Here is a 15,628-nt window from a genome sequence, read left to right on the forward strand (position 1 = left end):
ACTGCAACAGATATATTTAAAAAATCTGATTTCAGGCATTTAAAAAACATTACTGCAACAAATATAAAATACAATATACATAAGAAATTTGTACATTCATCACACCACCAACCACCACCTGCCCTCCAATATTTTTAACCTCCTACAGCCCGACAACCTTCCAGTTTTAGTCTCTTGTATATCACCAATTGATGGCCATGCCTTCAGCTGCTTGAGTCTCATGCTTCCCTAAACCTCTTTGTCTCGCTACCTGGTTCTCCTCCTTTAAGATGCTCATTAAAACCTATCTGTTTGACCAAGATTTTAATTTTCTGCACTAAAATCTCCTTCCGTGCTTGGTGTCAATTTTTACCTAATAATTAATGCTCTTGTTTTACCACATTAAAGGAGGCAGTATATAAATACAAGTTGTTGTTGGTTAAATAAAATTTTGTTACAGTATTGTGCATCAGGAATGTCTACCACGTTCTCCAGTTTCCTCAGAAAGGCCTAACGCTCAGTCTTAAACTAATAATTGGATTTATTTTCAAACAAGGCAAGCATAATCGTACAATACTAACACAGGAAAAGCCATTTATGATTTCCAATTTCTTAATCACCAGTCTTAATATGAGGCGTATCTTACATACATGCACACAGTTCATAGCTTGTTTGTAATACTAATTGGATCAGACAAATATTACAATGAAAGCTTTCAACATCAACGGCTGATGTCAGTGAAGAAAGGTCAATAAAATCTCCAACTTACCCTTTTAGGGGGGCACTAATAGCAGCTTCCAATATTTTAACAAACTATCAAATCTTTGACATGCCTGTGGTATTGTGCGAAGCAAATAATGGCATGATGGGAAAACTAGTTAAGTTTTCTTGGTACATATTGAATTTAAACTGACTTCACATAACCTAAGGCACAAATACAAACAGCCAAGGTCAACTTAACCTAAGAACTGGCTGACTCTAAACTCGGATAAGGCGCGTTCGTCATAAGACCAGAGCAGTCTAAATACATACGATAAACTAAAAACTTGTCTCTGTCGGTACATAAACAATTTGCTCAATTTCTTAAAACATGCACCAAAAGACAAGATAATGATATGAGACCCCGAGTCCTCTAAAGGTCAGCAAGGTGACGCCATTTTAATGATTATTACTTATGTTTTACTTTTGATCAAATTCCTGACCAAGCTGTATTCATGTTATCTTGATCCTATAATGTATAAAAATCGTCTTATTCTTTTGTGATATTGCAGACTTGGAAGGGAACCAGCAGTTTGTACTTGACTGCCTTCCGACTTCAAGTCTCAGCCATACTGCTAGCAGTTGTAGTCCGTAAATAAAGCTTAGTTTTGCTTACCTAATGAATCATGTTTGAATCTTTCTATCACAGTCCAGAAGCGGGGAAAATATTGACTACGACATGCCCTCCTCCTGTCATACTACAGTGACCTGGTGTCAGTCTCCACTGATGCACAATAGCTCACCACAGCAAACTCCATAATGTTATCACATGTTTCGCCAACAAGTCTAGCTTATTTCTCATTCATTGCCATCTCGATGCATTTGCCTCAGTGAATTACAGATGTTGGGTCAAGTGGAAGATTTCAGTTTCACAGGCATCATCTGCCTCTACTATACTTCATTAAGATAATTGGTATTATATCTGCCTCAGGTATAATGAATGCTTTAGCCTTTCATGTTCATTCTTTTTTTTTAGCCATGATGCGGAGATGCCGGCATTGGACTGGGGTGAGCATTGTAAAACGTCTTCCAAAACCAGGTTAAAGTCCAACAGGTGTGTTTCGAATCACTAGCTTTTAGAGCACTGGATGCAAATCCCATAATGGCCGTTAAATCCTGCGAGAGGCTAAAAATGGGATTTGCGACAGCGAGATCTTAGAACACGATCTTTCCAGGCCCTCCCCGATGACGCGATTAGGTTCATGCCCAGAAAGGGTGCAAACATGATTTGCAAGAATTTGAATAATTTTAATATACGAGGTTAACGGTGCATCTTTAGCCTTCAATGAATCTTCCCACCCACCAGACATGACATTACGTCAGCGCAAATGACGACTGCTTTTTAAAAACAGGAACCAGACGCCATGACCTCCAAGAGGCAGGAAGGAGGTGAGCACCATTGTCTACACTGAGCACCAAGGAGCCAAGGGGTCAGAGCCAATGGCGATTCTGACTTACCAAGAGTGTAGACCAGGGCAAGTCCTGCAATTGAGTCAGGAAGGCACCTGATTGAACGGTGGGGGAATGGTTGCGTCCAGGTCCTGGAAGCCAATGGGTCAGGGGAGGTACTGATGTTATCCGGCTGCAACACCAAACTGACTCTCAGCCTTCACAGGTAAGCAATCGATTTTGGTATAGAGCCAGTGCCGCTGGCTATTCTTCTTATTACAGTGCTGGAGGAGCACAGTTTCCAGCAGCAATAAATGGCAGCATCCACAGAAGATCCAGCGGCAGGAGACCAGGGAGCTGCAGGACAGGATCAGCTTCTGGAGGCCACACCAGCTGTGCAGTGGGCATGAAGACGCAGGAGGAGACAGAAGGTGACAGAAGGTATACAGGACCAGAGTGTCCTTCATGCAGCTGTTGTACAACATGTGCCATAGGAGACTCTGCCTCATCAGAGAGACTGTGCAGTACCTGTGCCACTGCCAACTGGTGCCACGTGATGGTGGAGAACCCCGTTCCCTGTAGCTGTAAATGTCATGGTAGCCCTCATCTTTTATGCAATGGGGTCGTTCCAGGGCTCTACAGGTGATCTGTAGCATTTCACCGTCCATACGAGGTTACAGTTGGACTCTACGCAAGGGCTTTGGACTTTATTCATTTTGACTTGGACCAGGCCCAAACGAGAGGGTTACGGGATTCAGCACATTAGCTGGTCTGCTACAGGTGCAGGGGGCGATCGACTGGAGTTGCGAAGTCCTTTTAGCTGCAAGGCTACATCCAGCTCCCTCTTCAATATATCCAACAAATTGGCCCCAACAGCTTTCTGTGGTAGATTATTCCACAAGTTCACAACTCTCTGGGGGAAGATGTTCTTCCACATCTCAGTTCTGAATCGCGCATCCCTTATTCTTAGACTGTGACCCCTAGTTCTGAATATCCCCAACATCAGGAACATTCTTCTAGTCTGTCCAATCCCATCAGGATTTTATGTGTTTCTATGAGATCCCCCCTCATTCTTGTAAACTCCAATGAGTAAAAGCCCAGTTGATCCAATCTTTCTTCATATGTCAGTCCTGCCATCCAAGGAATTAATCTGGTGAAGCTTCGCTGGACACTCTCAATAGCAAGAATGTCCTTCCTCCAACTAGGAGACCAAAACTGCACACAATATTCAAGGTGTGGCCTCACCAGGGCACCGTATAACTGCAGGAAGACATCCCTACTCCTATACTTAAATCCTCTTACTATGAAGGTATTTTTTAAACATTTAAACAGTGAGAAATTGGAGAAGCTGAGGTTTATTCTCCTTGGAATGAAGGCCAAGGTAGACCTGATACATATCTTCAACGTCCTGAGAGGTATTGGCAAAGTAACTAAGGAGAAACTGTTTACACTGGAAGGAGAGTTGGTAACCAAAGGATACATAGGGTGAGACGACCAAGTTGATTTGAGCATGAATGCGCTACCTAAAATGATAGGAACAGTAATATTCAGAAGGAAATCGGTTAAATACCCGAAGGAAAAATAATTACAGATCAAAAGGAAATAGCTTTGGAGTAGGACTAATTGGATTTCTTTTTCAAAGAGCTTGCATCAGCATGGTGGACTGAATGGCCTCCTTTTGTGCTGTGTAATTCTGATTCTACAACGGCTGGGCATGACGGTTTGACCTGGGAATCCTAATGCCCAATGTCCTTGGCTTCATTGCTTGAAAATAAAATTTTCCTTTCCAAGCTCAAATGTTAATCCCCTGCTCCCCTCGCTTCATTTGTCGCCCACCCCACCCCCATCTCGGATTTGTGTTCCCAATAGGAAGGACTTGCTGCACAGTTTGTGTGATCCTTTGCCTTTAAACTGTGATCAAGTATATTCCTGGAAGTTTCATCACATGACTTGCCCCCATGCTCCAGCCGTTATTTGGCCAACACATCCATCCTTGTGATGTACTCCTATGACAATTGAAAATGATATTTTTTAATGTCCCAACGATATTTCCTCTGAGTTACACACAGCACTGTCCTGGGGATTGATCTTCAATTCCTGGAGACTCCAACCCAATCTTGGAGGGTTGTCAACCCCAGCCTTGATGGTAAATAAGGCGAAAATTTGGTCCCTGACAGAACTGTGTCAAAGTGTGAAAGACTGACTTGAAAACAGGCAGTGCCTCAGCACATCCAGAAGACAGGGGATGTCATTAAATTGTCAACCTCCATGATTGTAGGCAGACCAAACAAGGTTAGCATAGCAAGCAGACTCTCTAGCAGATTTTCATGAGGTTTTCCAATGTATTTCCTAGTTTATAGTCAAATAAAGCAGTCTTTGTAAATGCAGTTTTCCCACATAATCACGAAAGCCATCTTTCACCTTGTAGTCAGAATGTGAAGGGTTCAAACCCCAGTCCACAGAGATCCTCCTGAGTGGAGATTAGAATCAGCTTTCTGAACGTTTGAATGCCTTTCAGTGAAGGATTTGCATCTGGACAGAGACTCAGGGATAGCGTTCCCACCTCTGAGTTGCAGGGTTTGGTTCAAGGTCCAATCCAAGCAGTCCCACAGATTGGGTGTTTGGAACTCTATCTCTGATGGGTTAACATCCATCAGGGTTGCTTGTGTCTGAGCGGTGTGGGTGGGCCCATCGTAAACAGTGAAGGGGGGACTGTTCAGCCTTGCCTGCAGCCCACCCTGGATAATGTCGCCCTCGGGGCAGGATTGTCTGCTGATGGAGGCGGCTTGACAGTGTTCCAAAATAAATCACTAGTTAGAATGATTGATAAAGAACATTAGCCTAGGAACCTGATGAAGAGAAACACAGCCCAGACTCGAAAGGCTGAATGGTCTCCTTCTTTGCTAGAACATTCTCTGATTCTATCTGAGATCTAAAATAAAACTACTGCTCTGAAATGAGTATCAAGTAAATTTTTCTACTTCTGGTTGTAACTGTGTGGAATAAATGTCTGTTCATGATGACTAATAGGCTTAATGGAGTCAATCATCTCTTTATTTGTTTGAAAAAAAAGAGTTGCAAAACTTCGACCTCACCTCATTTTCCAGTCAGGTTGCACAAGCCAGTATCAGACTCTAAATCTATCACAAGGACACTGGCACAAATCCCAAGGCCACGTCGCTCACCACAACACCACAAAGATATGTAATAGGATATTTGCTTTTCTGAAAGGGAATTTAACCCATCTACACCAGGTATTGGAGGAGGTTTTCCCCCTCAGCTTAAAGCATAATGATTTTGATAAGGTGGGGAATGTGACTGCAAATTGTGGAAGTGGCTTCTGCCTGAATTCTGTGATATGGATTCCCCAGCATTCCCCCATTTCCCCACCCCACCAACTCCCACTCACTGCGGCATCAAGTGAAAACTCTCCCCATACGTATCCACGGAGGACTTATCTATTTAAAAAGTGATCTCACTTTAAAGCAGGGAGATCATCCCAATGGCAAGAGATCAATGAATGAACCACAACATCTTATTGTTATAAACCAAAGCAAGAACATCGCATTGCACAACATAATGTGAATAAACAGAATGAACATCTTTTCTTCGATGTTTGGAACAAGCCGGAGCCGGTGTTTCCATTTCACAGACTCTGGATGCTGGGCTGCTGTTCATAGAGTGTGGGGTGGTGGGAGTGGATACTTGCATCCAATGCTGCCACCCATGGGGTGGTGCTTCCTCATCCCCCTCACCCCCCCGCACCCTGACACTCCTCTTCAGACCTCCTTCCTGCTGCGGAGCAATGCCCACACAACCAGTTCACATCATCCCCATTTGTTTGTCTGCAGGGGCGGCTTATCGCAATCGACACAATCGAGAGAAGACAGTCAGTGGGATTCCCTAGCTGACTCCTTATGAGGAGAGATCCCTGGTGTTCACAGGGGAGGAGCAGGAACGGGCCTGTGCTGAGAGCGAGCTGGGCCTGCACCTGGAGGTCCACTGCAGGTGGGACTTCATCCACTGCATCTTCATCCAGATGACCAGTCTCAAATGTGTTCTATATAGCCCAAACTCTTGGCCAGGCCATCTATTAATAACATCACCAGAATAGCCTGGCCCATTCCCATCTACTAGCAGTGTCCAAACTTTCACCCTTGACACCACCACGGCGGAGATCTCCGAGGCCACACCAAAGAAGCATCTCATCTATCATTCGCACCATCCACCATCGCAGAGACACACCACAGTGGGCACCCTAGCAGGCAGGCTTCTGGGTCACTATCCGGTGAGCACCATACAGCTTTTGAAACACATCAGGTGGAGGAAGGAATGTCCCTGGAATTGGACAGTCAGAGGATCCCAAACTTCAGCAGTGCCTTAGCCAGGTGCCATGCCACTGGACATGATTGTCCCTCAGCTGCTTGAAATGCGAAGGCAGAGCTCGGAACAGTCCTGCATCTACAAGGCCGAATGGAGGAACACCAAAGCCTTCCCTTGCAGGAGATGTTGCCGACAAGATGTGGCACCCAGGCCAACACTGCAAGGGCGGCGTCCCGGAAAGCCTGGGGTAAGAGGTCAGAACCAGGACAGGAGAACTCCAAAATAGCTCAATCCCTGAGGGTCATGGCTGAGAGCTTCAACTGCATGGTTCAGACAATGGTGGGCCTCCAGGACTGGCAGCGCCAGCTGCCCCTCCATGCCATGGAGTAACTCAGGGGCCCATGAGCACCCGGAGGGAGGAGGATCTGCTGGAGCGCATCCCAAGACCTTCCACCCAGGAGGCTTTGGGGGTGACCAGCCAATCTGAATCCCCCCCCCCCCCCCCCCCCCCCCCCCCCCCCCGCTTCCTGAAACCCTTACACCTCATGTAAAGCAGGCAGAACAGGGTGACGGGACAACACCATTGCTACCTAAAAGTAGACCCAGGGCCCTCCAGCTTCCGGCTCTCCAAAGGACATCTGCCAAGGGCATCCTAATCAACAGAGCGTGGAAAGTAGCAGGCTGACTCCACTTCTGATGTGCATCCTGGTGACACAACTAGACATAGTGGGAGGCTACAGAAGACCAAGGAATTGTAGGGGCACAGCATGGGCACAAGTGAAGTTTCTAATGAGTGGGAAAGCTGGTGGTGGTGGAGAATCCAATGAGATTCCACGGACAGCTTTTATGCCAATGGGAGTTTTAATTGAGCTAATTCCTGCACGTCAAAACTAAATGTCAAAATATATGGCAGGAAAAGCGGCAGTGGAGCCAACGGGCAGCAAACTGCTTTTCCCGTCTGAGTAGGCGCTCAGTCTGGAACCAATCCAAGCAAATGAAGTTGATGTATAGATCAACCTTAATCAAATTGGATGCCGAACAGATTTGAGGGGCTGAATGACCTCCTCCTGTTCCTCCTCTTAGCGCACCCCCATTTAAAACAGCGATGGGGTGAAGTTGTTTTTCTCAGAGGGTTGTGAGTCTTTGTCACTCTCTTTTTGGAAAGGTGCTGGAAGCACGTTTGGCGGAATTTTCCCATATTTTGTCAGAGTGTCAGGCTCTGACTGAAAACCGGTGCGTATCTCTCCAGATGTTCTGGCACTCTGGCAAAATAAAATCAGGAGACGATGGTTTTCACCATCAGTCTGGTTGGACGGGGCCTGATAGAGCTACCACATAGATCAGGGTGCCATCTTTAAAGTGTATCGCGATCAGACCTGACCTTAAACCCCATCCTCAACCCCCCCCCCCCCACCTCCCCCCCCTCACCCCGCCACCCCACTTCAAAGCTATCAGGGGTTATCATCACAATTATCTAGAGCTCTAACCCCCACCCCCCTATCACTGCTGCTACCCCCCCCCCTCCCCCCCCCTCACCCCCTCCATCACTGGAAGTTTTCCCCCCTCAATGACCATGACCCTGCATCAATGCAAGGACTCCCCTCAATACCACTCTCACATTACTGTCAAGACCGCAACCCACCCCCCCCCCCTAAACACTCTGGTAGCAGCTGCAGGAGGCAACATATCTCTGCTTAATAAACCCTAGGTTACTCTCTACTCTTGTCTTGTCGTAATTGATAGTGCATCAATTTATTAAGCAGAGATATTACAGTGATGGAACTACGCATCAAGCCAGATCGCCGGCAGCTGCACCCTCAAGCAGACAACACCACGTCGGCCTTCAACCACTGGCTAGCTTGTTTCAAAAGCTACCTCGGATCAGCGACTGAACAGCCCTCGGATGCACAGAAGCTTCAGATCCTGCACTCACGGGTGAGCTCCGAGATTTTTCCCCTTATCCGGGATGCACCCACTTACCCTAAGCTAAGGAGCTTCCGAAAGAAAACTATATCCGGCCGATCAATAAATTCTACGTCAGGCACCACCTATCCATTAGGCAGCAACTCCCCGTTGAGTCATTAGACAGGACCTTCATCAGGTTGGAGGTCCAGCGGTTGCTGCGGGAAGGCATTATTGAGGCCAGCAACAGCCCCTGGAGAACCCAAGTGGGATTAGTAAAGACTGGGGAGAAACACAGGATGGTCATTGACTACAGTCAGACCATCAATCGGTACACGCAGCTCGACGCGTACCCCCTCCCACGCATATCTGATATGGTCAATCAGATTGCATAGTACCTGGTCTTCTCGACAGTGGACCTGAAATCTGCCTACCACCAGCTCCCCATCCGCAAGCTGGACCACCAATGCACTGCGTTTGAAACAGACGGCCGCCTTTACCACATCCTTAGGGTCCCCTTCAGCATCATTAACAGGGTCTCGGTCTTCCAACGTGAGATGGACCGAATGGTCGACCGGTATGGGCTTCGGGCCACCTTCCCGTACCTAGATAACGTCACCATCTGCGGCCACGACCATCAGGACCATGACGCTAACCTTTTCAAATTTCTCCACACCACCAATCTCCTGAAACTCGCGTACAACAAGGAGAAGTGCGTGTTCCGCACCAACCGCTTAGCCATCCTTCACTATGTTGTGGAAAATGGAGTTCTAGGGCCCGACCCCGATCACATGCGCCCCCTCATGGAACTCCCACTCTCCCACTCCCCCAAGGCCCTGAAACGATGCCTGAGGTTTTTCTCCTATTATGTCCAGTGGGTCCCAAACTATGCGGACAAGGCCCACCCACTCATCCACTCCAAAGTTTTCCCCCTGAGGCCCGCCAGGCCTTCAACCATATCAAGGCCAACATCGCCACGGCCACGATGCACGCGGTCAACAAGACCCTCCCCTTTCAGGTCGCATTCATGTTTAATAATACACAGCGGGGCAAGATCAAAAATGATAAAACCTTAAGGTGGAGGATCGAGCTCTCCACCTACAATTACGAGATTTTGTATCGCTCCGGTAAGCTTAACGAACCCCCAGATGCCCTATCCCGAGGTACATGTGCCAGCGCACAAGTGGACGACTCCGGGCCCTACACGACGGTCTCTGTCACCCAGGGATCACCCGGTTCTTTCACTTCGTAAAGGCCCACAACCTGTCCTACTCCAATGCGGAGGAAAAGGCTATCACCAGAGACTGCCAGGTCTGCGCGGAGTGCAAACTGCATTTCTACCGGCCAGCCCGAGCGCACCTGGTGAAGGCCTGCCGCCCCTTTGAGCACCTCAGTGTGGACTTCAAAGGGCCCCTCCCCTCCACCGACCAAAACACATACTTCCTGAACGTGGTCGATGAATACTCCAGATTCCAACTTCGCTATCCCATGCCCCAATATGACGGGTGCCACGGTCATTAAAGCACTCAACGCCATGTTCGCCCTGTTCGGTTTCCCTGCTTACGTGCACAGCGAGCGGGGATCCTCCTTTATGAGTGATGAGCTGCGTTAGTTCCTGCTCAGCAAGGGCATCGCCTCGAGCAGGACGACCAGCTACAACCCCCGGGGAAACGGGCAGGTGGAGAGGGAGAACGGGATGGTCTGGAAGACTGTCCTGCTGGCCCTGAGTTCTAAAAATCTCCCGGTCTCCCTTGGCAGGAGGTCCTCCCCGAAGCGCTTCACTCCATCCAATCGCTACTCTGCACTGCGACTAATAAAGCCCCCCATGAACGTCTCCTTGCCTTCCCTAGGAAGTCCACCTCCGGGGTTTCGCGCCCAACGTGGCTGGCAGCTCCAGGACCCGTCCTCCTCCGCAAACACATGTGGCCCCACAAGGCGGACCCGTTGATCGAAACTACTGCATGCGAACCCGCAGTACACCTAAGTACGCCAGGACTTAGTCTCCCTCAGGGACCCGGCACCAGCTGGATACCCACCCACGGCCCCACACCACCCGACACCCTCCCCTCCGATTGCCCCGCCGCCACTCAGTCTCCCTCAGGGACTCGGCACCAGCTGGATACCCATCCAAGGCCCCACACCACCCGACACCCTCCCCTCCGATTGCCCCGCCGCCACTCAGTCTCCCTCAGGGACCCGGCACCAGCTGGATACCCACCCAAGGCCCCACACCACCCGACACCCTCCCCTCCGATTGCCCCGCCGCCACTCAGTCTCCCCCCAGCGCACCTTGCTACAGCCACCGCCCCAGGACGATCTGTCCTCCCACTGGTTCCACCCAGGGATGAAAATGAGGACAACACGCTCCCGGAGTCACAGGCGACCAAGCCGGTGCCTGCATCACCACCGAGACCAAGGCGCTCACAGCAGAGGATCAAGGCACCCGACCGGCTAAATTTGTAAATTTTAACCAGACTGTAAACTTTAAATTCTCACTTATCTGTAAATAGTTTTACCACCACCCCCGTTGGACTCCTTTTTAACAGGGGGTGAATGTGGTAGTCACCACTGTTAGTATAATACTTGTATTCAAGGTAATACGGTAAGGCTCCTGTACTACAGTTATGGGGGTAGATCCCTGCCTGCTGGTTTCGCCCAGCAGGCGGAGTATAAATGTGTGTACACACCGAGCTGCTACCATTTCTGGTAGCAGCTGCAGGAGGCAACACATCTCTGCTCAATAAAGCCTCAATTACTCTCTACTCTTGTCTTGTTGTAATTGATGGTGCATCACTATTTAAATTAGGTTCCCGACTCTCGCGAGACTTTGTACCTGCATTGCCATTCTCGCTGATGCCGAGCGTCAGCATAAAATCCCACTCACTGAATATTTTTAAGTCAGAGCTGGATAGATTCTTGGTAAGCAAGGTGCTGGTAGCTTATCAGGGGTAGGAGGGATGCAGATTTGCGGTTACTACCAGACCAGCCATGATCTTATTGAATGGTGGAGCACGTTCAACTGGTCAAATGGCCTACTCCTGCACTTTGTTCGTATGCTCCTGCAAGATGGTACAGAAGGTCGACCATTTGGCCTACTGGTTATCAAACAGCTATCCAATTAATCGCAATCTACTGCTCCATGATCCTGTCAATTTCTCCTCTTCAGGTATTTAGCCAATCTCTTTTGAAAATCATAATTGAATTCCATTTTTATTCATTTTGGTCTTCCACAATAACTCAACATTATTTGACGACTTGGATGAAAATGTACACAGTAAATAGCTGTCCTTACCTTTACAACCCTCACAGGTGAGAGCATTGTAGTGATAACCGGAGGCCTTGTCTCCACACACAACACACAGCTCATCGCCTTTCAACTTCCCAGAGAGGGGGCCCATCCTGGACTTCTTGGTAACTGGGATGTCGCCCTCATCCACATCTTCAGGGAAGATGGTGTCACAGGGGAGCTTTTTATGATCGTACATTACTGAGGAGTACCAGGTGTCAGAGTACTGGTTGTAGTAGCTGTTGTTGGGATAATATGAAGGCCCTGTAGAGGACAGCTGCATCGATGGTAATGGCGTGTTGGGATATTGAGCATAGGCAGAAACATCTGGCTCTTGCAAGGATAGGCTGGGTTGGTCTGTCATCACATCTTAGTTCAAAAAGGTAAAGAGAGAGAAAAAAACCCCGTCAGTTAGAACCCTAGAATCAGAAGGAGGACATTCAGCCCACCCCGCATTTCAAAACGCAATCCAATTCACCTCATTCCCCGAATCTTTCTCCATAGTTCTGAAATATTTTCCTATTCAAGTGTGTATCCAATTCCCCTTTGAATCTACATCCATTGTCTTGTTTAGGCAGCACATTCCCCACAACATAAGAAAAATAATTCTCCACATGCGCTTCTTGTTTTCTTTTTGCTAATTATCTTAAACCTGTGTCCTCTGGTAACCACGTTCCTGCCAATGGAACCGATTTTTCCTGCAAATGTTCTTTCAAACACCTCCGGCGCACCCTGTAGATACAGGGCCTCAGCGGGGAATGATGCCACACTTTGTCCCATTTTCTGCACTGAGGAACTCCGCTCCTCGGAATTCCTTAGCTCAGGAATAGAGCGATACGCCACTTTTAAATGGAGTCCCGATTAGTCAACACCCAACATGACTCCCAAACCTCCCCAAAGCCCCAACTCACCTATAAAGGGGTCCTCAGCCCCCCCCCCCCCCTTCCCCCTCCCACACTCCTGCAAGGTACTCCTGGGCCCAACCCACAACATGGAAATAATGCCTGCTTGGCAGTGCCCCTGTTAGCTGTCAGTGCCAGCTGGGCACCTTGGCGGTGGAGGGCTAGCACCCAGGAGGGCTAGCACCCAGGGGTCTGGCAGTGCCAAGGTGTATGGGTTGCACCAGCAGTACCAGGGTGGCAGTTTGCCCAGAAGGCAAGCACCTGGGGGGGGGTCTGTAATCCCCTGGGGGTCTCTGATCCTCACAAGTGCCATTCTGTCTGGTCTCGCGAGATCACGCGGCATGGCGAGCCAGGTAGATCCTGGAAGAGGGATCTCCTAGCATCTACCAATTGCGCCCTGTCACAATGCCTTTACGCATAATACGGCTGGTAGATCGTGCCTCTCATTTCCCTTAAATCTCCTCAACCTTCTCTGCTTTAAGAAGAACAATCGCACGTTCTCCGGCATCTCAACAAAACTGAAGTCCCTCTTTCCTGGTACCATTCTAGGAAATCTCCTCTACACCCTCTCTAAGGCCTCAACAGCCTTCCAAAGCTGTGGTGCCTAAAATTGGTCCCTCACCCAAAACTTATTCACTTGGATACAATTAAAATCAGTCTCAATACTCCTGTTGAGGCCGACACAGAAATGAATCTAAGTTAAACTGAATATTAAATCAATAATGCTTATATACAATCATGGCAGCAACACATACCACCTCTTTGTAGTATTAGGGTGTTCAGGATTAATGTGTGAGGCTGGAGAAACAGTACTGGCCACATGATGATACAAGACACACATGATCAAGTGTCGAGGCCAAGACTGAGTGAGACCTAGGGTGGGAATTTCAGTGGGGGTGGGGGGGGGGGGGGGGGGGGTGGGGGGGCTGCATTTGGTGGAACCGGAAGATTCCACCGGCAGAAGAATCGAGCCATGCAAAGCATTGTGGACATCGGCAGGACTGGAAGATCACGCTGGTGGCCAATAGCTAGCAGCCTTCGTTGCTGAAAAATACACAGTGAGGGGGGGGGATCCTGTCCCTTGTCTTGCACACCTGTATATAGTTACATAGTGGCGATACCAACCAATGGGAATCCGGCACAAGTTTTCATTGGAATCGATCATGCCCCATGTGGAGCCAGTGTTAGCCCATTAACGGTTGATGAATTGCTCCGGGATAGGCGCCAATTTTGCTGTAGTAGAAGTCCACCAATTTGGTCCCGGGGTCAACACTTAGGGCAGGATTCTCCGTCCCGCCAGACACGGTTTCTGGCATGGCGCAAAAGGGTTTTCCCATTGTGGCCACTCCCATGCCATCAGGAAATCTGCGCGCGTGTGCGCTGCCGGCGAATCGGAGGATCCCACAGACGGAGAATCCCACCCCTAGATTCTGAAACGGAGAATCCCTCCCGAGGTATTTCCGCTGGTTGGTGAGTCTAAAACCAGTGGACACAATCTCAGAATAAGGGATAGGCCATTTAAAACTGTGATGAGGAGGAATGTCTTCACTCAGAGGACAATGAATGCGTTTGGAATTCTTTGAACCAGAAGGCTGTGGGAGCTCAATCATTGAGCATGTAAAACACATAAATAAATAGATTTCTGGATAGTAATGACATCAAGTAATATGGGGATATCAAGGTAGATGATCAGCTATGATCTAATTCAATAGCAGGGCTGGCTTGATGGGCTGAGTGGCGCACTCCTGTTCCTATTTGCACTGGCAATTAGGATTCTGGCCATGGGCAGTCAAGTTGTTTCCCAAATTTCAAATTTCCATCTGTACCCATTACATTCACAAAGAGAATGGGCAGCATTCCCATGCATTCAGCAATACATTAACCCCAGAGCTCCTGTTGTAAGTGATTGCAACCAAATAACCAGACAGACCAGAAGCAATGTCAAACTACCTCATTCAAGACAGGTTAACAGAGATGCAAATTTGTGCATTTCTGTGGCACCTTTCACTTCAGGAGGTCCCAACGCTCTATTTTCAGCCAATTAAGTACTTATTAAAGGGTGCGTAATGTCCAAAACGCAGCAGTCAATTTTCACTTACCAAGATCCCATAAACAGCAACGTACTTACAACCAGATAACACCTGCTTGAGGACGAAACAGTGGCCAGGACATCAGACAAAACTGAGCTATTCTACTCTTCTTCAATATTTTATAACTACCCCGCATAGTCCTCATTCTGCATTTCACTTGAAAGACGGCCCTGACTGATAGCTGGGATTTTTATGCCCAAGTCTCTGAAGTGGGTCTTGAACGCACAACTTTTTGACTCAGACTGCTACTCACTGATTCACAGCTGACACTAAAACAGAAAATGCCAGAACAACTGGACAGGCCAGGCAGCATCTGTGCTGAAGCGTCACTAACAGAAATTATAACTCTCTGTTTCTCTCCACACGTGTTACCTGATCTGCTGAGTATTTCCAATTTTTAACTTTAATATGATTTTAATTCAGATATGATACTGTTGTGTCTGTTTCTTTAACAAAGTTGTTAAAACGATGTAGGATAAACTTTGCTGGGAAGAAGGAAAAGATTAAGCAATTGGAGGAACAGATACAGACAAGAATGCCTTTAAAACGCGCAGAAAGCAAGTGGATACCCTGAAAATCAGCAGTTGACAAAGTTCCTCCATAGATCACTGAGGGTCTTCCGCATTAGTTACAGCAGACAATCAGACAACGCCATTTCCTTCCCAATGGAAATGCAACCTCACACCATGCTGCTCTCAGACCTACTCTCTTTCAGATCAAACATTAAACCAGGGATTCCATTTCCCCCCCCCCCCCCCATGCTCGTTCACATGGCTGGGGCAAAGGCAGTAGGCAATTCACAAGGAGGAAAATGTCGTAAGAAAGCAACGTTTTTGGAGGGTTGCAGGGCGGGAGGGGGTTACTGAGAGGAGGGGTTGGGGGTTAGGATGAGGTCATGGATATTCGCATACTTTTCCCAATTTTGAGGAAGAACAGGGAGGTGCACAACAATGACTTTGTATAATTATGTCTTTCTATATGAGATCGTAAGACATAGG

General features: G+C 48.1%; 1 protein-coding gene across 4 annotated transcripts in view; it reads right to left on the reverse strand.

Moving 5' to 3' along the window:
* nr1h4 (nuclear receptor subfamily 1, group H, member 4) overlaps nucleotides 1-15,628 on the reverse strand; it is a 108,789-nt gene that overhangs the window by 61,205 nt on the left and 31,956 nt on the right. For all 4 annotated transcript variants that reach the window (XM_038781013.1, XM_038781016.1, XM_038781015.1 and 1 more), the window contains one exon: nucleotides 11,645-12,007. In XM_038781013.1, the coding sequence (XP_038636941.1) occupies nucleotides 11,645-12,007 (363 nt within the window). The remainder of the gene's footprint in view (nucleotides 1-11,644; nucleotides 12,008-15,628) is intronic.

Source organism: Scyliorhinus canicula, chromosome 20 (genome assembly GCF_902713615.1).
Source record: "Scyliorhinus canicula chromosome 20, sScyCan1.1, whole genome shotgun sequence".
In the NCBI taxonomy this organism is placed as follows: domain Eukaryota; kingdom Metazoa; phylum Chordata; class Chondrichthyes; order Carcharhiniformes; family Scyliorhinidae; genus Scyliorhinus; species Scyliorhinus canicula.